At 47.7% G+C, this 24,728-nt stretch overlaps 2 protein-coding genes across 2 annotated transcripts; one reads left to right on the plus strand and one right to left on the minus strand.

The window, feature by feature from the left end:
- Nucleotides 1-17: 17 nt before the first annotated feature.
- On the minus strand, nucleotides 18-13,779 carry atg16l2 (ATG16 autophagy related 16-like 2 (S. cerevisiae)). Its single transcript, XM_057838328.1, has 15 exons — nucleotides 13,520-13,779; nucleotides 13,109-13,435; nucleotides 11,923-12,041; nucleotides 9,006-9,331; nucleotides 8,191-8,256; nucleotides 6,887-6,964; nucleotides 3,878-3,937; nucleotides 3,384-3,489; nucleotides 3,212-3,317; nucleotides 1,713-1,783; nucleotides 1,579-1,650; nucleotides 1,400-1,514; nucleotides 1,221-1,292; nucleotides 1,008-1,160; nucleotides 18-65 (listed from the first exon to the last, which is right to left on the minus strand). The coding sequence occupies exons 2-14, from the start codon at nucleotides 13,215-13,217 to the stop codon at nucleotides 1,117-1,119; spliced, it is 1,344 nt and encodes a 447-aa protein (XP_057694311.1). The 5' UTR covers nucleotides 13,218-13,435; nucleotides 13,520-13,779; the 3' UTR covers nucleotides 18-65; nucleotides 1,008-1,116.
- LOC130917191 (autophagy-related protein 16-1-like) lies at nucleotides 13,377-24,660 on the plus strand. The gene is made up of 21 exons (XM_057838320.1): nucleotides 13,377-13,584; nucleotides 14,221-14,410; nucleotides 15,123-15,234; nucleotides 15,306-15,399; nucleotides 15,466-15,571; nucleotides 15,661-15,734; nucleotides 15,801-15,870; nucleotides 15,927-16,108; nucleotides 16,172-16,240; nucleotides 16,311-16,397; nucleotides 19,200-19,259; nucleotides 19,331-19,433; nucleotides 19,820-19,925; nucleotides 20,627-20,697; nucleotides 20,764-20,835; nucleotides 22,294-22,414; nucleotides 22,481-22,586; nucleotides 23,059-23,208; nucleotides 23,269-23,316; nucleotides 23,913-24,014; nucleotides 24,455-24,660. Exons 2-21 carry the CDS (start codon nucleotides 14,336-14,338, stop codon nucleotides 24,546-24,548), a joined length of 1,902 nt encoding a protein of 633 aa, XP_057694303.1. The 5' UTR covers nucleotides 13,377-13,584; nucleotides 14,221-14,335; the 3' UTR covers nucleotides 24,549-24,660.
- The last annotated feature ends 68 nt before the right edge of the window (nucleotides 24,661-24,728 follow it).

Here is a 24,728-nt window from a genome sequence, read left to right on the forward strand (position 1 = left end):
CGGCGCCCCGAGCTCACCTGACGGCCACTTTAGTGCTGTCGCTGGCGCATTTGAAACCCTCGGCCCTGATGAACGCAAAACAGTTAGCGCAATGTCAGCATGACGTTAGCACAGCGTTAGCGCAACAGCAGGCCGACACGAACGCCACATCCGTGCGACGTTAGCGCAGTGTTAGCGCAACATCAGCACGACATTAGCTTGGCATTAGTGCTACATCGACGTGACAGTAACACTACATCGCTGTGACATCGCCATGTCGTTACCGTGATGTTAGCGTTACTTGAGTACATTAGCGTGACATCAGCACAAGATTAGCACAGCATTAGCTTGACTTTAGCAAAGCATCAACACGACATTAGCGCAAAATTAGGATGACATTAATGCGATGTTTGCGATAGGTCAGCACATTAGCACCACAAAGTGACATTAGCATTAGACATTAGCGTGATGTTAGTGCGATGTTAGCATAGCATTAGCGCAGCATCAGCGTGACAGTAACATTACATCACCATGACGTTACTGTGACATTAGCGTTACTTGAGTACAATAACGCGACATCAGCACAAGTTTAGCACAGCATTAGCTTGACTTTAGCAGAACATCAGCATAAAATCAGCACATTACTATTAATGATTATTATTAATATTTAATATGTTATATTTAATATAATTAATATTATTAATGCAATGTTTGCGATACATTAGCGAATTAACGCCATAGCGTGATATTAGCATTAGACATTAACGCAACGTCAGCGCAACATTACTGCAATGTTAGCATAGCATTAGCGCAACATCAACGTGACAGTAACACTACATCACCGCAAAGTTGTCATGATGTTACCGCGACGTTAGCGTCACTTGAGTACATTAGCGCCACATCAGCGCGACATTAACACTCAATTTGCGCGACATTAGTGTTGTGTCAGTACCACATTAACGCGACGTTAGCACAGCGTTAGCGTGACTTTAGCACAACATCAGCGCGACGGAGGGGCGGGCTCAGACCTGAAGGCGGCGCTGTGGTCGCTCCACCAGCGGAGGTCGAGCAGCCGCAGGACATCGTCACGGCAGCAGCTGAGAAGGTGGCGGCCGTCGGCGCTCAGGTCCAAAGATGTCACTTTGCCGCCGGCGGACACGCGGTGTACGCAGCCGGAGAGCCTGGAACGCAAAGGGCGGTCTCCGGCGTCCGTTCGTCTATCGCCGGCGTATTTGTAATACCTGTCGTCCCAGAATCGGATGTGATGGTCAAAATGTCCGCTGATGGCCACGTTCTCCAAGCAGACCACGTCGCTGCAACAAGACGGCACTCTGGCTAAGTGGACACCTGAGGGAGGAGGGCGGGCGTTGAGGGTTGCGCCCTTTCTCGGACGGCGTGCGAGGGAGGGAGCGACACCTACATGCAGCTCTCTGGGGGTCCCAAATACGGAGGGTTCCGTCAGCGCTCCCCGTCAGGACCCGGTTACGACTGAAGCGCGCCGCCGTCACCTTTCTGCCGTGGCCCGTCAGCGTCAGCTGACCCGAGGGAGGAGAAAAGGTTGTCACTTCCGGAAATGCGGGCTTCTTTGGCGAGCGTTACCTTGGCGACGGGCCGGTCCAAACGCCACAGCAACGCCGACTTGTCGTACGAGCCCGCCAGAACTCGGTGACCCTGAGCCGCAGCGGGTCAAAGGTCAGGGGCGGCTTCTCGTAAAGGTCGACGGCTCAACTCACCGCCGGGTCAAACTGGACGCATGTCAGACCCTCTGTGCTCCCGTCCAGGGTAGTCCGATGCCTGAGGGTGCCTGACCAAAAAAAAAAAAAAAAAAATTGAATTAAATGTGTTCACTGCCAACCCTCCCGCTTAACATAGATTGGACGTCTAGCACCGTCAATGGCAGCCACTGAGTAAATAGCAGATGCTTTTAAAATTGATCAAATAATCTTTGAGAATGAAGCTAGTGATGACTTCATTTGAATTGAGGGTCGCCCCTACCAACATGGCCTCAGGGCAGCCATGTTGCCTGCCATCACTTGAAATAAGTAAGTAAAATATACTAATTATGAATGGCGTACCGCAAGCAAAACGTCACTTCCGCTCATTAATATTCATGACATTAGCTACTGTTGCTGAGGAGGGACAAGACACCGTTTGTCCCTAATAGGAAATGAATGGAAATTGTGTACGAAGTAGATGTTTACAGAGCTAAACCTAACAATTCTCTCCGAAAATGATGTGCCTGGTGCCAAATTGACTGGCAAAGATGTGGAAGAACATAAAAATGTTCAGTTAAAGAGATGGCTTTAGTGTCGAAGGCTGAAAAAGACGAAAAAAACGAGCCGACCTAAGCATAGCTTTAGCTTTTTTTATCGACGTGACTGACAATGACATTCTCCTGTTTCAACAAGCTATCCTTTACCATCAGCCCTGTCTTTCTTACATATCCTCTGGTTGTCCTACGTCTCTTACCGTTCTTGGGGGTAATTTAGTTAGCTTTGTGTAGCGATCGCAAATGCTACTCAGTGACAGCCAACGAACACTTTTAATTTTTTCATTGATAACACATCTTAATCCTATAATTTATTTACACTTCCCCCTCACTAAAGTTGTTGTTTTTTTTTTATAGATATATAACAGAAACGGTAACAGTGGCAGTCAGATACCATTGTAATTCTTTTCAGGTCATTCGTTGTCAGACAGAAGCAGTACGACACAACGTTACGCTAAAATATAAGTTAAAAATATAAAAATGGCTTACCTCCTAGTCCTCTTGAAAGACCATGCCAACCCAACATAATGTTTACTGCATATGAAACGTGAATGGATTCGCCGAGCTGGTGTTAAAGTCCACGCAAGTTAATTCGGTCTTCACATTTTTTCCTCCCGAGTTTTTGGTTTCCGGAAACGTATGAAGAAAACATCCTTCATGTGTCGTAATGTCTAGAGTTGTTTCTACAAGTTCCAAAAAAGCAATGCGTGATCGGCATGTTCGTTTTTGAAAGATTACCGGAGAAAAGTAGCACTTTTTACGTGGGGTCTAAGCGAGGGCGGGTCTATAATGTCCCACTCCGGCTTTATTTTCGCTTTACAATGCGACGTCACGGTCTAAAAATAGCCTGCGTGCGGTACGCCACTGCATTGACTTTAATGGGAACGTGCCTCAGGACGGCCATGTTGGTAGGGGCAATAAAAGGAAAGTTAAGAGAAAAGGTGACACGAAAGAGAAGAGTACCTGCTCGGACCTCCCAAATTTTCACCACCTTGTCAGTTCCGCCGCTGGCCAGCAGGGCAGAGCTGGGGCAGAAAGCCGCCGTGTTGACGCCCTGCTCGTGAGCCTCCTGTCAAAAGTGAGCAGACATTACACGGGCCGCTATCGGGGCGGGGGGAGCGGGCGGCGGACCGACCAGGACGTGAAGCGCTCGGGCGGGAAGTCGAGCCGCCGTCGGGACTCTGAGGGGACACGCCGGCTCCTCCTCGTCTGAAGCGTACGACGATCGGCCCCGCCTCCTCCTGTCGGCGAGATCGTGATTTCGCGCCCGCCAGTACGGTTCGGCGTGTACCCGCTGAAAATTTTGAGTGATTTCCAGGTAACTTCCTGTGTATTTTGGTCATGGCTTATTGATTTTGCAGCATTCGTAGGTCACTTCCTGTTAACTTTGGCCATTTCCTGATTATTTGGGGTCATTTCTGAGTCACTTCCTGTTGATTTGGGGGCACTGCCTGATTTACCGGCCTATCTGGTCACTTTCTGGTGATTTTGGGTCATTTCGGGGTCCCTTCCGTTGAAGTTCCTTCATATTTTATTCACATTCTATTGATTTTGGGGCATTTCAAGGTCCTTCTTTAATATACAGCCTCCCCTTCCCAAAAAAAAAAAAAAAAAAAAGTTATGACTCACTCGAAGAGCTCTCGAAAGGATGCCAAGATCTTGGGAGAACTTTCTGAAGCTGGAACGGACCTGAGGAAGAAACATCCCCTTTCCATCAGTTAGAACAGACGTAAAAAACCTTTACTTTGAAATAAACAAGCATACACGGAATAGTCTGAACAGTTTTAATGTTTCACATTGAGAGTGACATACTGCCAATTGTGATCATTCAAAATACCTCGTTTCTATGACAAAGCAGTGAACAGGAAGGGGTTATGGGGGACAGAAGAAAAACACAAGAGAAGAAAGGAGAGAAACACAAACAACAACAAGAAATACATTGGACATCTAGACTAGCTACTAATATGTTGGCACTATCTTCAGCTAGATGCATTCCCGGTTAACACCATGTGAGGGGGCCTGCAGACCAGTGAAAGAGGGGGTGGGGTGTCTATAAGCTAAGTGATGGAAAGGGGAGATCCCAGTAATCGTGTGAATCCTTTGTGAGTGTAAGACCGTTGGCGACCGACCCTTCTCCGCCCCATCGCCAACCCTGGCACCAGGACCCCCCCACCCGAGCTCGCCCTACCACATCCCGCCGCCAAGAGCCCCAACAGGCACGCAACAGCCACGCAGACGAGCAGAGACGCCACGCGGGCACCAACCCAGGGCCCCGGCCCCCACCCAGCCAGCCCGGGGAGGGAGGGCAGCCAGTTGGGGGGGGTGTTCCGCGCAGCCCATCCCTCCTCCCGCAGCCCATCGTCCCCCCGGGATCCAGGGTGGTCCCCCGGGCCACCCGCGCACCTATCAACCGGCCCTCAGGGATGGCAAGAGGGGACGCACCACAAACCCCACATCCAGCCCCACCCCCTTCCGCCCACCCGGCCCGCAAGCCACAGCCGCAGCCCCCCAACCGGCACGCCACGGGACCCCCAGCGGCCCACCAACCCCAGGGCAGGGCAGGGTCCCCCGCCGGAGCAGGCAACACCCCGCGGGCCCATACACCGGCGCCCAGCCGACGACCCGCGACGGAGCACAGGGAGGATACCCAGTCTGAGAAGAGAGGGGAAGGCGGAGGCGGGAGAACGCCGAGGAGCCGCCACCAGGCGGCGCAAGGTCGGAGCCCCGACCTCCCTGACACTCCCGCGGCCAGCAGCCCAGGCAGAGGGGAGGCCACGGCCCAGGAGCCACGCCATAGGGAAAAAATGTGGGACCCACCTACCACCCTATTACTGTGGCTGCCAGGTTACCGGCTGGCAGCCATTACCCAGCACCGTGATGGGATTGTGAGGGGAGGGTAGTGCTATGTATGCATTAAAATAGGAGAGCTTGGCTTGGGGCAGTGAGATCACAGCATGGAATTTCTACCCAGCTGTGTGTGTGGTGCGTTAAAAAAGGTGCAGGGATGGCGGGGCCTGTCATGAGGAGATAACCGTGAGGCACCCCCCCCCCAACAGGTCCCAACCATCCCATAACCTTGGTGTGTGATGCATTAAAAAAAGGGGGGAGCCGGGCCGGGACTGTATGGCCCCGTTCCAACACTCCCCGGAGAAATGTATGGGTATGTAAGTGCCCAGGTGATGAAAGATATTTACAGTGACGAAGTGCGTGAGTTAAGAGGCAGGCTCCCGCGGGCCCGGCCCCGTCCATCGGAACCACCGGCCGCAGGACGGGAGAAGCGCCAGGGCCCCGATCAACCCGGGCCCCAGACCACCCACGGCGCAACCGCCCACCCCTGCCCCCGCCGCCCGAGCACCCGCCCCCCGAGCTGGCGCTATGTCAAGCGCCGGAGACCAGGGGGCGTACACCCCACCGGCAAGCGACAGCAAGCTCTACCCAAGGCCCCGCGGGCCCCAAGAGGCCCCGTCGACGACCCCGCCGGCAGGAGGGCAGCGGCAGCCGCCGCGGTCCAGAGAGGCGGACTGGGCAGGAGACAGACACCCCTGGGCCAGGAGGGGCGTACGGTATGACACTAGGGGGGAACCACCCTGACAACCGGTACGAGGGGGAGACGCGGCTCCGACCGGGCCGACCCGGGAGGGAACTATGGCCGCCCCGTGCACCACCCAGCCCCCACCCTACTCCGCTCCACCCCACCCCGGCCGACCGGGGAAAGGCCGCGGCCCCGGACCGGCACCACCACCCACTCACGAGACCAGCGCGCGCCCGACGGGACCCCCGCACGGATAGACGCAACCAGACAAGCCCTAGCCGAAAACCCCGGGGCCAGGACCGGCGACGAGACGGCACAGGGCAGGACGCCAACAAACTCCACCTATGAAGCTGACAGAAGAAGAGGTTTATCAAATGCCCTTGGATGTATGCCAAGGACCAGTGAAGTGTATTATTTAAGCATAGTTCCCTAATTATTCTGAGTCTGGTAATTAATACATAGGGCGTCCCAGAAAATTTGTACACGTTCCCCAGCAGCCAGCTGGCAACCAAATTGTCTATGGGTTACTTTGTAGATTAATCCCATTGATTGACTAAACTGTGAGGGAAGAAAAATGATTTGTTACATGCTGCTGGGGGTGTATAAAGCAGTTCAGATTTAAACATGTCCAGTTTTAAGCTTCTTCGGACTTCTGATTGATCACAGCTCCTGGCTGGGTCACATCATTTTGTACCCGAGAGCTCTTGTTCATAAAGCCTTCCAAGCAAAGCAATCCCTGGTTGGGGTCATATTCATTTCTGTATCGAGGTAACACTTGTCTTGGAGTTCAAAGTTGAATTTCCCTGACAGATGTCCAATCCGTTTCAAATGGGAGAGAGAGAATGAACCAACTAAAGATAAACTCTTATCAGTTGACGGACGGCGGAAAAGAGCTTTTGTCCAAGATGGCCTCCGGGCAGGCGGCCACGTTGGACGGGGCAAGCTTCCCGTCAAAGTCGATGCATTGCCATTTTAATCCAGTCATAACTAGCTTATTGCTCAATCGATTTCAAAACCATTATTTGATCAAAGTCAAAGCATCGGTGGCCGCCACTGACGGTGACGGACATTCGAAGCGGGAGGTTTGGCAGTGCAATGAGTCTTACCCGGAGAGGGGCCCTTGACTTTTTCCTGCCATCTTTTTCTTGAAAGCTCGGCAGGCCCAGTTGGGAAAGCTAAGGGAGCTGCAAAACAGAAAATCCATGAAATAGCTTTAACAGCTCGCTCAGAGATGACAAAAAGTTGGGGTGGGAGGGACCACGGAATGAAAGCCCCCCCCCCCCAAACTGTGACACTTTTTAAAAACGATATATAGCAATTCTAGGCAGGAGCATATCGATAACCTTTTGGGATACAAAATATTCCAGCCATACCTCACCATTCCAATATATTGTCACACCCATAATGAAAAGATCCAATAAGTCAACTGACTTTTTCCCTCCAAAACGGTTCTTTGAGTATCTGAGGCAAGTGCGCCATTTTCAATTGAAGGGAATAGTATCTTTTCTCGTATTTACTGATCGACTGTTTGTATGACTCTACCACACCCAAAATAAAATAAGTAGCACTTATATCATAGTTTAAGGAAAACAAGCAGAATATAAGAGGTGCATGACGCCTTCTTATCGCGGAAGCCCAACGTGTGCGTCATGCAACTGACTGAGCAAGATTGACAAGCCCAGGTCTTCACCACCAACTCCCACAATCAGTTCTCCCGGACAGTCCAGAAGAGATGGCGGGATGTCCTGTCCCAACACAAGGAACACCGGAGAACGCCCGACATCCAACTGATAATACGACTGATAAGACTCCAAGAGCCCCTTTGACGCTGAGGTGGCAAAAACCATAACCCTCGTTGCCCTGACAACAGTAACTCTCGAATCCTCCTGTCCAATCCACAAACAGAAAATAATCCGAACTAATCAACAGCCCGCCCCGCGAAAGACTTCAAAAAGACTGAACGTTTAACTAATCGTGGTCATTTTTCTCGGGAACCTTTTGTTGACTTGTGATATGGTGACCTTGGAACGAGTCTGCCTCCTCGCCTTAGTCCGTTCCTGTTTGGCCTAGCCGTTTGATCGCCGTCGACCTGAATAAGTTGTCAACTTGTGCTTCGAAGCCTTTTTCCAGCTTTCAAAATGGAGTCAGTACAAAGGGTTAAGACTAAGGTGACCGCGGAGCGTTTGGCCTTTTGGCCGAGTTGTCGGGCCCTCGCCGGCCCGAGTCGTCGGATCTGCGCCAGCGCGGGTCTGGCGGTTCGGCCGGCCGGCTGGATTCCGGCAATATGGATAAAACCTCAGATTCCTTCACAACGTATCGAATGCCGATGCTCCTGGAAAACTTATTTCAAACCAAAGACATGCTTCAATAGGCACCGATAGATTCTTTTTTTGGCGGGCGGGTGGCCGACCTGTCTACGCTGACCTCGGAAGTGGCGGCGGTCTGCAAGTCCTTCTGCAGGTTGACGTCTTGAACCCTAACGGAGAAAAGACAGAGGTGGGAAAAGTCAAAAGTAGTGTTACTACCAAATACAAAAGTCAAAATAGTCATCCAAAAATGTCACTCAAGTAAAAAAGTATTTCGTGAAACGAATGATCGAGCCAAAAAATGACCACATCAGGAAACCCGTTCCAAGAGCGTGTCTTTTGCGCGGGGAAAAACACATTTTCAACCATCAAATGAAAAGGACGATATCTCCGCTTTTCTATCGGTGCCAAATAAAAACTGAAAGAGAGCAAGTCTGATATCTGCGCTTTCCACTGGCACTCCATGTCAAATTGTGTGCTTTAAAGACTACACGCCCGCGTGATGGTAGGACTCCCAAGTGCCACTGCGTCATATGATTGTATTGTTATTTATGATGGGTATCACAGAATCAAGCGATCGTTGTCGCGACGTCCGATCGGTGAAACTGGTAGAGCTGCTATGAACTCAATAAGGACACTTGTGTTGGCAGTTTTTCACTCGTTTACTCATGTCAAAGTCAAAAGTAAAAGCACTCTTAGAAATACATTTTCCTCCAAAAGTTACTTGATTCAATGTAATAGACTAAATATAACCCATCTGTTTCCTATTCATTTTCCATCCATTTTGACTGGCAGGAGGGGGCCAAACGAATAATGTCGATTGGCCCCTCCCTCCCACTCCAAACGGATCGGACGTCTAAGCCACCTCGACGGTATCGAAAGTATCGAAGTACCAGCCGCACCGGGCGGGGCGTCTGACCTGGCGCGCCTGTCGTTTCGCCGGTTGAGGCGCGCGGCCGCCTGGCGTTTGAACGAGACCAGGTCGTCCAGCAGGCCGCATCCCCGGAGCTCCTCCTCCCGGAGGAAGCGCTCGGCGAGCCGCCGCCGCTCCATCAGGGCGTCGTAGCGGCCCTTGGTCAGCTGGTTTTCCCGGGCCAGACGCTCCGCCCCCAGCTGCAGCTGGCGCCGGACGTCTCGCGCCTCCGCTCGCCGTCGCTCTTCTCGCGGCAGCCTCCCCCGTTGCTCTTCCAAAACCTTCTCTTGGTTTTTCAACTGCTGCTGCTTCTCCACCACCTGATACGCCAACTGCAACAAATTCAACATCGTATTTGACTTTTTGTTTTTGACCTTCTCTAGAAAATACCAATGGATTAAGTACATCATTGAAGAACGAAAACACGGATTTTTGTTTTTGTGCAAATATGAAACGGACAGCCTTAAAAAGTAAAAAAAAAATATATATATATATATATATATATTATATATATATAGGAATACAAATGAAATAAATAATATAAAGGGAATATTTACTGTCTGTTGTTGTTTTTTCTTCATTAAAAATATTTTTTGTATATATTTTAATTATTTCTTTTTAAATAAATTTAATAAATATATATGCAAATACAAAAAAAAATGATGAAAAATATTTACTGTTTTTTATTTTATTTTCATTAGAAAAAATAAGGTTATACAGATTTTTAAATGATATAAAGGTAATTATGCATTTTTAATCCATTTTCATTAAATAAAGGGACTATTTAGTTTTTTTTCCATATTTTTTAATAAGGGTCTTTTTTTTTAATAAATGAAAAAAATATACATAGAAATTCATATTTTTTTATATTTCTTTTTTGTTTTATTTTCATGATCAAAAATACATTCATATATATTCGTAACATAAAAAGGTTGTAATGCATTTTGAATTTTTTATTTTAACATGAATGTAAATAAAAATCTAAAGGTAATGTTTACCATTTTTTGTTTTTCATGAAAAAATGTATTTATTTTGATCCAATAAAAGGTAGTTTATATTTTAATGAATATAAAAAAATACATACAAATAGAAAAACAAATAAAAAAATAAAACATTTGCCTTTTTTTTTCCATTTTCATGACCAAATAGTTTTATATGTAGTTTTTATAAAATATAAAGGGAATTGTGTCTTTTAAAAATAGGTTACAAAAAAAACAAATACAAAATTCATTAAAAATTTTAAAATGACAGGACAGAACAGATGGATGATGTATAGTTACTGTTTTATCCTTTTGTCCATTCATAATATACTAATCCTTCTGAAAAGAATTTGCATATTGTGAGAAAGTTCATTATTTTCTGTAATGTACTGATAAACATTAGACTTTCATATATTTTAGATTCATGACACACATCTGAAGTAGTTCAAGCCTTTTATTGTTTTGATATTGATGATTTTGGCAAAAAAAAAAAAAAAAAAAAAAAAATCCCTATCTCCAAAAATGAGCATATCATGAAAAGGTACTCTAAAGAAGTTACTAACCTAATCATCTGATTCAAGAAATTAACTCAAAAGCCCTGCGAAAGACTCCTTTTAAAAACTCCCAGCCTGGTTCATGACTGAAAACCGCAATCGTGGGCAAGACTGCCGACCTGACTGCTGTCCAGAAGGCCATCATTGACACCCTCAAGCAAGAGGCTTAGACACAGAAGGAAATTTCTGAGCGAATAGGCTGTTCCCAGAGTGCTGTATCAAGGCTCCTCTGTGGGAAGGAAAAAGCGTGGCAGGAAACGCTGCGCAACCAGAAGAGCTGACCGCACCCTGAGAAAGATTGCGGGGAAGGACCGATTCCAGACCTGCAGAAACAGTGGACCGAGTCTGGAGTAGAAACATCCAGAGCCACCGTGCACAGGTGTGTGCTGGAAATGGGCTACAAGTGCCACATTCCCCAGGTCAAGCCACTTTTGAACTTGAAACAGCGGCAGAAGCGCCTGACCTGGGCTACAGAGAAGCAGCACTGGACTGTTGCTCAAATTTCTCCTGTCATTCGGAAATCAAGGTGCCAGAGTTTGGAGAAAGACTGGGGAGAAGGAAATGCCAAAATGCCTGAGTACCTACAGTCAGTGATGGTCTGGGGTGCCATGACAGCTGCTGGTGTTGGTCTACTGTGTTTTATCAAGGGCAGGGTCAATGATTTTGGAGCACTTCATGCTTCCATCTGCTGAAAAGCTTTATGGAGATGAAGATTTCATTTTTCAGCACCTGCTCACAGTGCCAACACCACTGGTAAATGCTTTACTGACCATGGCATGTGCTCAATTGGCCTGCCAACTCTCCTGACCTGAACCCCATAGAGAATCTGTGGGATATTGTGAAGAGGAAGTTGAGAGACACCAGACCTTACACTGTGGATGAGCTTAAGGCCGCTATCCAAGCATCCATAACAACTGGCCGATTGCCTCCATGCCACGCCGAATTTCGGCAAAAGGATTCCCGACCAAGTATTGAGTGCATAGCTGATATAATTAACAGAAGGTTGACCGACTTTTTTGTATTAAAGAAACACTTTTTTGTATTGGTCGGATGAAATATGCTCATTTTTTGACATAGGGATTTTTGGTGTTTCTTGACTTTTTTTGCCAAAATCATCGATATTAAAACAATAAAAGGCTTGAACTTCTTCAGCTGTGTGTAATGAAGCTAAAACATATGAAAGTCTCATGTTTATCAGTACATTACAGAAAATAATGAACTTTATCATAATATGCAAATTTTTTGAGAAGGATTAGTATATTATGAATGGACAAAAGGATAAAACAGTAACTATACATCATCCATCTGTTCTGTCCTGTCCTTTTTTTGTTGTTTTAAGTGAATTTATTTTTTGTGCGCAATCAACATCAATTTTTTCTGCATTTTGACCTCTGCGGCATTCCTCTTCAGCCGCACGACGCACAAGAACGGCGGCGGCGAATCCGGGCGACGTCCGGCCCCGGCGAGGATGGCGTCCGTCACACTGCTTCGTTCCAGCAGCCGCGAGTCTGAAACGCCACGCGTAAAAAGAAGAAAAAGAAAAGAACACATCAGGGCGTGGAATGAGTGGAACTGGTCGATCTGGATCCGCCGGAATGTATTTGATCGGAATTGGAATGTCGCGTAAACGCGGGGACGGCTGCCAGCCCTCTCACTTCAAATGGCTCGGATGTCTCGCGCCATTGACTGTGACATTGAGTAAATGATCTTTGGTTGAGAAATAAGCTACTTATGACTTTATTTCAATGAGTTAGGGTTAGGTAAGTGGTAGGCCTGACAGCCAAGGAAGCAGAGCTACCACTTCAAATGGATTGGACGTCTCTGGCGGTCAACGGCAACCGATGAGTTTTTATTTCCAGGTGAAATTGGACGTCAAGTGCCATCATTGGCAGCCAGTGCAATGACCTGTTGGCATCTTTTAAACAGTGACATGCACCTTTTTAAAACGATTCTTGGTGCATATCGATAACCCTTTGGGCTACAAAGTATCGCTATACGTCACCTTTTCGATATCTAGTCACACGCTGCTTTTATTTTGACATTGGTGCTGTAAAAGCGTCAATTTGGTGATTTGTGCCCACTACTGCATTTGGCTCACTTTCGTGTCCGCGGTTACATTCGCCCAGTCAAAATGGATCGGACGTCTGGCACCGTCAGCCAATGAGATGACAAGCAAGTGACCCAAAACCAACAGGAAGTGACCCATAAGTGACAAGGAAGTCAAACAAAATCAACTCATTGCCTGCCAATGACAACGATAGACGTCCAATTCACTTCGACTGGAAAGCGAATGCTCGTCTTGACGGCACTCGACGTCAGATTCGTTTGGACCGGGACCCCCTCTCCAGATGAATTAGATGTTCGCTTATTTGGTCGAATTGCCATCAGTTTGGCTTGGCCCGCCAACCAAAATGAGTTTGACACCCCCGCGCTAATGAGTTGATGACTCGTCGACGTCAACTCCCACTTGTCTTCTTGAGAGCCGTCTCAGTTTTGCGCTTTGTTTGTCGACATTGTTTTTGTAGTCAATCCCGTGTTTTCTTGGTGTTTGAAGCTAGAAAATGGAACTTCTTACAAGCGTAGACGAGGTCTCGGAAGTTGTGGTGCTGCTCCCGGTCTCGGCGTCGCAGCTGACGGACGACGTGCGCCTTCCAGCCGTCGCTCTTGGGCTCGGAGTCCTTCATAGCGGTCGGTGTTCCCGACTCTTCTAAGGCTTCTCCTCACCTGCGCCGTCCGGTTGGTAGCCGATTCCAGTCGCTCGACCGGGCCGCTGTCTGTGTGGCTTCGGTTTGTTTTGCCCTCGCCCCCCTTCTGTATGCGACCGGCGGCCAATCAGAGCGCGCTTCCGCATTTGAACTCGGAAAACGCATGTGGCTAGATGCTGCCTTCAAATGTTTCCCATCTCGGAAAACAAAAACAAAAAAAATGAATCAGTTAAAAATACCATTTGAGAGAGCGTTCAAATGCACTTCGGTACAGTATTTACCATAATTACGGCACCACACGAAGACGTCAACTCATGCTGCCTTCAAATGCCAGAGTCCAAAAACTGTAAGTGAACGCCCCCCTCAAGTTGGATTTTGTACTGAAATTATTCTTACTTCAAAGGGTGAATTTGAACTCAATAGAAAATTGAGTCAGCTGTTATTTGTCAAAGTGAAGCCTACGTTAACCTTTCCGCAATATTGGATGTGTCAAACGAAACATTCCTCGGTTGCGATGTTAATTTTCAACGTTTTAAGGTCATTGCAGTGGACAGCTAAGAGCATCCCTTTGTTTTGCTCACTTAAAAAAAGGAACTATTATTTTGTTCATTCATTCATTTTCCATGCCTCACGAGCCGTGCAGGGTATTATTCAATATATTTTTTTATTTTAGTTATTAATCATGTCTGTATTTTTTATCCTTTAAGATAAATTGATACATTTATCCAATTTCAACAATATTATTTTATTGTATTATTATAACGTTTTTATGACTTTTAGTTGTAATTGTTTTTTGATTTTTTTTTTAAAGAATTATAAATGATTTTACAAATTAATACCATGTTGATAAAAACTGAATTAATGAAATGAATAAAACAGAAACACACACACTGGCTGTGGCCCCAAGTAGTATTCTATTCAAGTGTCAACTGCCCACACGAATGTGACCCGTGAACCAACTCATGAACACCCCCTGGTGTAGACTGCAGAAAATGAGGCGGACGGGCTGACGTCAATTTTCTGCGACAGTGCGGAAGTAGCGCGCTCCTCCACAGCCAAAATGGAGCCGAAGCGCGGCGAACCGAGTGAAGAAAGTGATGTTGGCTGAGACAACGAACGAAACGACGTTGACGGGACAAACAAGCGAGAGCGACAAGTCCGTTAACAGGCAGGTAAGAATAAATGACGTCTCTGACCGGCTTGGAATATCACTTAAAGCCCCCGTGTTTGCGGCTACTTTAGCATGCTAACATGTTGAGTCACGACTCTCGGAGCGAGCTCGAAACCGTCCGCAGCTTAACATTTCTCCGTATCGTTTTGTTTCTGTAGTTTCTGTATGTGTCTCGCACACGGACACATAAACCCTCTCTCTCTCTCTTTTTTTTTTTTTTTTTTTCCCAATTCCTATAACTCGAACGCGTCGACGTCAACGTTGTGGGGCTCTCCTACCACGTGACTTGTCAATGGGAAGCCAGAAGGATTTCCTCCATCAATTGAGAACACCGTTAAATCATGGGTTGCCGTTGACGGGGATACACGTCCTGTTCATTTGTACGAGCGGCGAAGGATCGTGTGTCAGGCCTATTGACGGCGATAGACTTCCAATTCGTTTGGCAAGGCACAGCTTGCAAAGATTGTTCGACCTAATATTAGGGTACCATCCCTTTTTTGGGAGTGCCATATTAGTACCGATACGAGTATTTTTTTCCAGTACTGATATCAAGTTCCAAATTTTAGTCTAGGTACAACTAGTGTTGCACTGATACCATTTTTGCCAATGCTGTTTTGGGGCCCTTTTTGATATCAGTATTGGTGCAACACCAGTGACAATAGTAGCAATGATGCCACGACGCAAGGGGATCTTCTGTCCGATTGTTCCTTCAGGCGGTCATGGCGCAACGACGGGACGCCTGCACGTGGAGGAGGCACATCTGCGAGCAGCTCAAGCTCCGAGATCGCCTGCAGCGCCAAGGCTTCGAAGAGATCGTCCATCAGTGTGAGTGACGCTCGGATGGACGGAAGGCACGGCGTCGGACCGGCGCCCTAAAGAAATGTGGCTCGTTTCAGACAATCGTCTGCTGGAGAAGTCGGACCTACGGGCCGTCCTGTCGGAGCGCTACCAGGGGGACAAGTACGACGGCGCGCGAGGACACGAAGCCACGTGAGCGAGACGCCGCCCCGCCCCGCCGTGCCTCTCTGTGCCGCTGAGCGGTTATTTGAATGGCAGGGCGGCGACGGACGGCGGGCCCGCGACGGCGTCGCAGCAGGAGATGGCCGACCTGAGGATCCGCCACCAGGAGGAGCTCACCGAGCTACATAAGAAACGAGGAGAGGCACGTGCGCCGAGAGCGCAAAAAGTCGAGCCGCCCGAAATGTTTTCTGGTTTCTGGAACTTGACAAAAGTCTCCGTGTCGCCTCGCAGCTGGCCCATACGGTGATCGAGCTCAACGACCTGATCCGGCAGAAGGACAAAGAGATCCAGAACAACGAGGCCGAGTGGGTCATCGGCGACGAACGGCGACCCGCGGCGGCGCGCTGCTGACCTCCGCTCCGCTCTTTCAGGATGTCAGAGTACCGGCGGCAGACGGCCGGCCTGGAGGCGGACTGTCGCGATCTCCGCAACCGCTTGCAGGTGGGCCCCGAACGGCCGACGGCGGCGGAGCCGGTCCTCACCCGCCCTTTGCGCAGGACCTGGAACGGGCCAACCAGACGCTGAAGGACGAGTACGACGCCCTGCAGATCACCTTCGGCGCCTTGGAGGAGAAACTGCGCAAGACCACGGAGGACAACCAGGAGCTGGTCTCGCGCTGGATGGCCGAGAAGGCTCAGGAAGCCAACCGCCTCAACGCCGAGAACGAGAAGGACAGCAGGTAGGGCCGGCGCCGGCCCGACGTCGACCGAAACCCGCGTCATTGCCTCCGCCCTCCTTCCAGACGCCGACAGGCCAAGCTGCAGAAGGAGCTGGCCGATGCCGCTAAAGAACCGCTTCCCGTCGTCGACCCGTGGGCGAACTCGCCGCCGCCGCTTCGGATGCCTGGCGCTCACATCTGATTCTTCTCCTTCTCCTCACAGGGACGACGACATCCAAGTTCTGGCCGAGGAGTCCGGGAAGGCCGGCGGAGAGTCTCCGCGGAACACGCCGCTCGGCAGAACTCCCAGGTGGGTGCGGTGCTTCTCTAAGTGGGCCGGCTCCCTCTAGTGGTTAACCAAATACGAGGTCAAACGTTCAAAAGTCTTGGGATGCCTTGACACCAGTTGACTAGACCTGTTCTAGTTCTGTTCTAATTCTATGTTCAATGGCTTCCAACTTAGCCAGTTCGAATGGAATGGACAACTATTTCTTTTAATGGGTATCTTTTAATAACAATTTCTACCACACCAAAAACCACCACATATAACTTTTTTTGTTTTTTTTTTTAATTTTGGAAATTTTTATTCATATATATACACAGTGCGGCAAATAAGTATTTAGTCAACCACCAATTGTGCAGGTTCTCCTACTTGAAAAGATTAGAGAGGCCCGTAATTGTCAACATGGGTAAACCTCAACTGAGACAGAATGTGGGAAAAAAAAAAAAACAGAAAAGCACATTGTTTGATTTTTAAAAAAATCATTTCCAAATTATAGTGGGAAATAAGTGTTTGGTCACCTACAAACAAGCAAGATTTGAGGCCGTCGAAGAGGTCTAACTTCTAACGAGGCTCCACTCGTTACCTGTATTAATGGCACCTGTTTTAACTCATCGGTATAAAACACACCTGTCCACAACCTCAGTCAGTCACACTCCAATCTCCACTATGGCCAAGACCAAAGAGCTGTCGAAGGACACCAGAGACAAAATTGTAGACCTGCACCAGGCTGGGAAGACCAAATCTGCAATAGGTAAAACGCTTGGTGTAAAGAAATCAACTGTGGGAGCAATTATTAGAAAAATGGAAGACATACAAGACCACTGATAATCTCCCTCGATCTGGGGCTCCATGCAAGATCTCACCCCGTGATAACAAGAACGGTGAGCAAAAATCCCAGAACCGCACGGGGGGACCTAGTGAATGACCTACAGAGAGCTGGGACCACAGTAACAAAGGCTACTGTCAGTAACACAATGCGCCGTCAGGGACTCAAATCCTGCACTGCCAGACGTGTCCCCCTGCTGAAGAAAGTACACGTCCGGGCCCGTCTGCGGTTCGCTAGAGAGCATTTGGATGATCCGGAAGAGGACTGGGAGAGGATGTTATGGTCAGATGAAACCAAAGTAGAACAACACAGGTTCTCGCGTTTGGAGGAGAAAGAATACTGAATTGCATCCGAAGAACACCATACCCACTGTGAAGCACGGGGGTGGAAACCTCATGCTTTGGGGGTGTTTTTCTGCAAAGGGACCAGGACGACTGATCCGTGTAATGGAAAGAATGAATGGGGGCATGTATCGAGAGAGATTTTGAGTGAAACTCTCCTTCCATCAGCAAGGGCATTGAAGATGAGACATTTCAGCATGACAATGATCCCAAACACACAGCCGGGGCAACAAAGGAGCGGCTTCGTAAGAAGCATTTCAAGGTCCTGGAGTGGCCTAGCCAGTCTCCAGATCTCAACCCCATAGATAATCTGTGGAGGGAGTTAAAAAACCGTGTTGCCCAACCAAAACATCACTGCTCTAGAGGAGATCTGCATGGAGGAATGGGCCCAAATACCAGAAGCAGTGTGTGAAAAGCTTGTGAAGACTTACAGAAAACGTTTGGCCTCCGTTATTACCAACAAAGGGTACATAACAAAGTATTGAGATGAACTTTTGGTATTGACCAAATACTTATTTTCCATTCTAAATTGGAAATAAATTCTTTAAAAGTCAAACAATGTGATTTTCTGGGGGTGGGTTTCCACATTCTGTCTCTCATGGTTGAGTTTTACCCATGTTGACAATTGCAGGCCTCTAATATTTTCAAGTGGGAGAACTTGCACAATTGGTGGTTGACTAAATACTTATTTGCCCCACTGTGTGTGTGTATATGCACCTCCATAAACCGCACAGCTTAGTCTTTTCTTGCTTTTATTTGAGGACATCGTGTTAATATTCTGAAACTACAACACAAAAAACATACACAAATTCAACACTCAATATACAACAAAAACTGCACAATACATTTATATACACAACTATTGTACAGATAGCACAACTTGCTTGCGCTACTAACCATTGGCTGGCCTCTACAACACCACAACTTAATAAGTTTTGTACGTGTGCCCATCCATGTTATTATACACATAAAATACTTTGACATATATTTCCGAGGCAGAAACTTAACCAAAATTCAAGAGTGTCAATGCTACCGCTAGACACCGCACTGTGAAAGTGAATGAGCTTCTGAGCAAAACTGACAAAAAAATAGATGCGGCAAATTATTCTGACCAACAGGTGGCAGCAACGTACTGCAAATGGTCAACTGATGGCCCATATTATTGCATAAAGTCAGCACATACATATATATATATATATATTTTTTTTTTTCCTTTAATTTTTTTAGGGCAAAAATTGTCATTATTTGTGTAATTATTGAAGTTTTATTCATTATAAAATGTTTTAGAGAAAAAGTAAAAGTACATATTTTTTTGAAAATTCTTTTCACTTAAAAACATTTTTAACATTAAAAAAAGGGGGGAAAAGTTACTTTTCTCTCAGTATCCTTATATTAAATATTCTGTCATTTTGCCTCCCGTTTTGTGAAAGTTGACCAAAAACTGTGCATATTCTCTTATCATTTCAATTTTAAATGAACAAAAATGGAAACAAAACAGTCAATACCCTTTTTTCATTTTTTGATTTTAATGATAAACGGCTGTTATTATTTTATTTTTGAATTCTGTAAATATCACGCCCAGAGTAATGGAACCATCCAAGATTGCCATTCAGGGGAAGTCTCGGTCCCGGTTGTATAATTATCCGCGCCTTTGTGTTGCAGTAAGAAAATATCCCATGCGCCGCCCGGCAGTCTGTTAGACTCCATCTCTAACATCTTCGGGTGTGTCCGCGTCGCGCCCCTCCGTCCGATCTGTCGGGCGATCCCTCATTGCGCTCGTCCTCGCTCGACAGGCGGCGAGGCGCCAACTCTCCAGGAACGTCTCCGGAAAATAACGAGGCGCCGGCGGTTGTCCGCGCGGACGTCCGGGTCCCGTCTGCCGCGCTGCACGTATTTGTAAGTCCATTACACGATTTCCATTTTGTTTACGACAAAAGCATTCCAAAATGTATCTCATCCTATATTTTTTGGATCCGATTCACAACATATCCGAAACTTCCGGAAATCAAATTTTTGCCCAAAATTGACGCTGTTACCAAAATTGGACAGGAACATCCCCATTTATTTCCAATGAGGAGAAATCATCCGAGCTGATATATTTTTTAACCCTTCATTCATCGTTGGCGGGATGTTGTGCCGGTCGACACAGTTACGTCATCGATGACGTCGACTAGACGGGATGGCTCTCCCTGTTATGAATAGAAAGTGACCAGAAAAAATCTTTAGGAAATGCCCTTAAATCAACTGGGAAATGATCCACGTCTCTGCTCTTTGGTATCCAGGAGGCGCACGACGGCGAGGTCAACGCGGTGCGCTTCGGGCCCGGCTCGCGTCTCTTGGCCACGGGAGGCACGGACCGCCGGGTCAAGCTGTGGGAGGTCATCTCGGGTAGGTCTCGACGCCGTCGCGCCGCCGAAGGTCGATGACGAGCAGTAAAAGGTCTGACGCCCCGCGAACCCCTCCCGCCGAACGCTCGGAGCGGCCCGCTCGCCGCGCGCGCCGGCGAGTGTCCCCCCGCGCGCGGCTGGCTCCGCGCGCCGCCAACACCGACGGGAAGCGGCGTCGCGCGGGGAGTCCGCCAGAAGGGCCCCTCGGACGCTCGCTTCCGACATCGGGACGGAAATCCGACGAGCGTCGGGCCCGGGAGGGGCGGGGCCGATGATTTCCAGTTTTCAAGCTGAGACCTTCCACCGCTAGACTTTGTAGAAAGTACAGTTGACTCTGGAGTTTCTTTCATATGTTCCGTTGATGGCAGTAGATGTCCAATCTATTGGAGGGTTAGCAGCTAGTATGGTGAAAACGGTAGAATAAAGGTAACTTGCATACAAGTCAACTCAAAAGTTCCATTTTTCTTCTGCTACTTCATTTTGTAACATTGGCCACTAGGTGGTGCAAGATGACAGTTAACAAAAATCATCACCCAATCAGGGAACGTCACAATTCTCGTATTAGACGGGCTTTAAAAAAGTCCATTTATTGGCCAACCTACGGATATCCGAGCCGGATCCCGGAACCGATGAACAGAGTCGACGTAGCGTCGGTCCTCGTGGAAAATAAGTGAGCCGCGGATGACGAGTGTCTGCGCGCAGGTCGCTGCGAGCCCAAAGGAGCCTTGACGGGCAGCAACGCCGGCATCACCAGCATCGAATTCGACAGCGCCGTAAGTGCTCCGGCGACCCCGAACCGTCGTCGGCCGAGGAGAGTATCGATATCGCCGTGTTTTCAGGGTTCCTACCTGTTGGCCGCCTCCAACGACTTCGCCAGTCGAATCTGGACTTTGGAAGACTACAGACTGAGGGTGGGTCAGTGCTCGCATATGCAAAACATTTGCGTTCTTTTTTACATTGTTTTTATTTCATCCAAAAAGATCTGGTAAATATTCTGTATTTTCCAATTTTATTTTTGATGACATACATTAAAAAAAAAATGTATTTGTATAACAACAAAAATGTCAATTCTTTCAATTTTTATTTGATAAAATAAATAACCAAAAAGGAAAACAAGTAAATATTTTTTAAAGCATTAAATTTTTAAAAATTAATATTTAAAAAATTTTTAAAAATTCATATTTAAAAAAAAAAAGTTTTTTGATTGAGGGAAAAAAAAAGTTCCAACAACATACAAATTTTCTTATATGGAAAAAATACATATTGAAATGAATATATATTGAAATATTTTTAATGAAAAAAATGTTTACGCCGTCTGTGATGAGAAGTAAAAGGTCTGAACCGGGACATGGACCCGCCCCTCACCGTCGCTCCCGGCGGCGCCCGCCGTCACGCCGGCCCGTCAGAGCGGCGCGAGGCCGATCCGGGTACCGCCGACAGACCGGACGCGACGTCACCCGCCGGCCGCCCGCGCCGAGCTTCCGTGGGCGTCGACGCTCGCGTCCCATAAAGGAAACCGCTGAGGAGCGCGGCAGGGCGGGGCCGTCCCGGTCGTGATCCCGCTCTTCTGCTGAGATGCGCCGTGTGCCGGGATAGATGTCAAAAACCGCCAAAAAGAAAGGGCGTGGGGGTGCTTTCCTTTTTAAGCATTGACGGGGCTAGACTTCCATTCCATTTGGACTGGGAGGGGTCATTGAAGGAACCTCCCGTTCAAAATGGATTGGACGTCAATGTCACTAAAAGATCAGCACTTACAACCAGTCCTCTCAGTTGTCCATCATTGGCAAGGAGTTCAATTTGGGTCACATTTTGTGGCCCTGACCGGTCATTTCCTGTATATTTTTGTTCATTTCCTTTTCAATTTTGGAGCATTTTTCGGCCACCTTTGTATTTAGTGGCTTTCTCGTGGTTTTGAGGCACTTATTTTCTCTTGATTTTTGAGCATTTCCAGGCTCCGTCCTGTTGATTTTGAGTCATTCTGTTTTTGGAACATTTTGGGTCACTTACTGTTCATTTTGGAGCATTTATGGGGTCCTTTGATCGGGGGAATATCCGTGTCACTCGTGTTTATTTTTAGGCAATTTTATGCCCCAAAAAAAATGACCAACCATGGAGATTTTTTTTTTTCTCTCCGGGTCTGACTTGAAAATCCGTAGGAGTGAATGCAAGTATTTATACGGTCGTAAATGTGGCGTGAAGTTTTTGTGTCATTTTGGCCAAATTGTATGTTTTTGCTGGAAAAAGTTTAAAGAGGCCCTGGGTCTGGTTGTGCCAAGCATCCCCACTAAAAAATAAGAGACTAAGGTTAATGAATTCCAAGGCGCTTTTTGGTCAATGGTGATACACGTCACTCTCTCTGTCCTCCGCAGCACACGCTGACGGGACACAGCGGCAAGGTTCTGTCGGCCCGCTTCCTGCTGGACAACGCTCGCATCGTGTCGGGGAGCTACGACCGCACCCTTAAACTGTGGGACCTCCGCAGCAAAGTCTGTAGGTGACGGGTCGCCGATCGCCCGGACGGAGCGGGCCTCCCCAACCCTGACCGCCCTTTTTCAGGCATGAAGACGGTGTTCACGGGCTCCAGCTGCAACGACATCGTGTGCACCGAGCAGTGCGTCATGAGCGGCCACTTTGACAAGAAGGTCCGATTCTGGGACATCAGGTCAGCGAGCGCTTAAAACGGATCGGACGTCTACCCGTAATCTGTGATCAGCATGCAACAACTATATATATTATTTGAAATTAGATGGGGTTTTTTTTGTTTGTTTTTTGTTTTTGTTTTTTTAATTAAAAAAGAAATTCTTTGTGTTTTGCTTTTCTGTAAATTAACAATAGAAAAAAGCACAAATTAAGCATTTTAAATTTTTTAAACATTTCTTTAGAAAAATAGATTTTTTTTAAAATGAACATTTGGACTTGATTTTCTTATGTTAAGGGACTAGAAAGCAGCTCTAAATCCAATCTTTTTGATACACCATTAATACAGCTTGTTCCAAATCGACGCTTTTGTCAAGAATTTGAGGGATATTTTCCCATTCCCCTGCCACAAAATGGCCGCTAGTTCTTCAGACATCTAGCCTTAAAGGATGACTCCCAAAGGGCAATATTTCAAATGGGAAATGGCATTGTTCCAGGGCGGAGAGCGGCGTGCTGGAGCTGGAGCTTCAGGGTCGGGTGACCTGTTTGGACCTGAACCACGAGCGCACCGAGCTCCTGGCCTGCTCCAGAGACGACCTGCTCAAGATCGTGGACCTTCGCGCCAACGCCGTCCGACAGACCCTCAGGTCGGTGACCGAGCCGCCCGACGCCGCTCGGAACTCGCGTTTATTCTTGTTCTCTCTCAGCGCCGAGGGCTTCAAGTGCGGCGCCGACTGGACACGAGTCACCTTCAGGTGAGTCGGCTCGCCAACCCGTAAAAACGGCCTTCTGCTCGCAAGTGGTGGAATTGTCACCCCCAAAAAACAGACAGTGACCTAGAAATTGCCAGGAAGTGACCCAAAAAAAGCAGGAATTGACCTGGAGATGCCCCAAAATCAACAGGAAGTGACACCGAAATAAGTGTCCAATTCATTTGAAGTGGGAGGGCCAAAAGCCAATTAATGTTCGTTCCCGCTTCAAATGGATCAGATGTCTACTAGTGATGAACTCATTTCAGTTCACCACATAAGGATTTTTACTAGGATTAGGAATTTGTAGGTCTTTCTTTTTTTTAGGTAACTGGTGACCATTTTGGGTAGGGCAGCCCGCAGTCAGAAAAGTGCGTCGCATCGGCACGTCACTTCTCAGCATTCCTCGATACCGGTGACGTCATTTTAGCGCCATATCCGTACCAATACTAGCAATGCTACTGCTAACGGAAGTTGCTGTAGCGACACAAACTTGGCCTCACGCAACTAAAAGCACGGACGCAGATTCTCTTCCGTTCTTACCTTAGTATTAGCTTTAGCGCAGGTTCGCTTGTGTCGTAACATTTTTTTCTTTTTCGCAGTCCTGACGGAAATTATGTGGCCGGCGGCTCGGCGGACGGAGCGTTGTACATTTGGAGTGTTCTGACAGGGAAGGTGGACAGAACGCTGGAGCGCAATCACAAGTAAGTTAAGGTCCCGCCTGCACTACTATGGCTTCCAAAATGTGCCCCAGAAGCAACAGGAAGTGGCCCGAAATCAACAGGAAGCGACCTAGATGAAACAGGAACTGATCTGGGAACGCCCCAGAATAAACAGGAAGGGATTTGAATTGAATAGGATGGCCCTAAAAGTTGCAGGAATTGACCTAAATGAAACAAGAAGTGACCCGGAATGAACGGGAAAGGATTTTATAAAAATAGAATGGCCCAAAGAAAGTAGGAAGTGACCTAAATGAAACAGGAAGTGATCTGTAATGCCCCAAAATCAACTAGAAGTGACCCGGGAAAGCCCCAGAATGAACTGGAAAGGATTTCAAATGAATAGGATGGCCCAAAATGAACAGGAAGTGACCCATAAATGCCCTAAAATAATTTGGATTTGTGTTTGGATTACTTCCCCGCAGCTCTGCCATCAACGCAGTGTCTTGGTCACCGTCGGGCGTGTACGTCGGCAGCGTAGAGAAGGGCGGCAAGGCCATCCTCTGGTCCGACGTCTGACTCCGCCCGTCCCGTCCCGCTTTTTCCCTTTTTTTTTTTTTAACCTCGTGTACATATGATGAACCCTTTGGCCGTTTTGTTCACAAAATGTTCAATAAAGACGTCCCGACTCTGTTCCGACTCCTTCCTCCCTGTAGGCGACAAAGACGCAATAAGCAGCTTAGGCGCGCGATATAAATC

Source organism: Corythoichthys intestinalis, chromosome 6, assembly GCF_030265065.1.
Source record: "Corythoichthys intestinalis isolate RoL2023-P3 chromosome 6, ASM3026506v1, whole genome shotgun sequence".
Classification (NCBI taxonomy): domain Eukaryota; kingdom Metazoa; phylum Chordata; class Actinopteri; order Syngnathiformes; family Syngnathidae; genus Corythoichthys; species Corythoichthys intestinalis.

What these genes read in the sequence shown, in the direction of transcription:
- LOC130917191 (XM_057838320.1), top strand. Translation starts at nt 14,336, where the DNA reads ATGTTGGCTGAGACAACGAACGAAACGACGTTGACGGGACAAACAAGC. An exon ending in GGACCTCCGCAGCAAAGTCT is followed by an intron (nt 22,415 to 22,480) that starts GTAGGTGACGGG and finishes GCCCTTTTTCAG; the next exon opens with GCATGAAGACGGTGTTCACG. An exon ending in GTCCGATTCTGGGACATCAG is followed by an intron (nt 22,587 to 23,058) that starts GTCAGCGAGCGC and finishes GCATTGTTCCAG; the next exon opens with GGCGGAGAGCGGCGTGCTGG.
- atg16l2 (XM_057838328.1), bottom strand. Translation starts at nt 13,217, where the DNA reads ATGAAGGACTCCGAGCCCAAGAGCGACGGCTGGAAGGCGCACGTCGTC. An exon ending in TGAAGAGGAATGCCGCAGAG is followed by an intron (nt 9,332 to 11,922) that starts GTCAAAATGCAG and finishes AATTTGTTGCAG; the next exon opens with TTGGCGTATCAGGTGGTGGA. An exon ending in AGTCAAGGGCCCCTCTCCGG is followed by an intron (nt 3,938 to 6,886) that starts GTAAGACTCATT and finishes TTTCTTCCTCAG; the next exon opens with GTCCGTTCCAGCTTCAGAAA.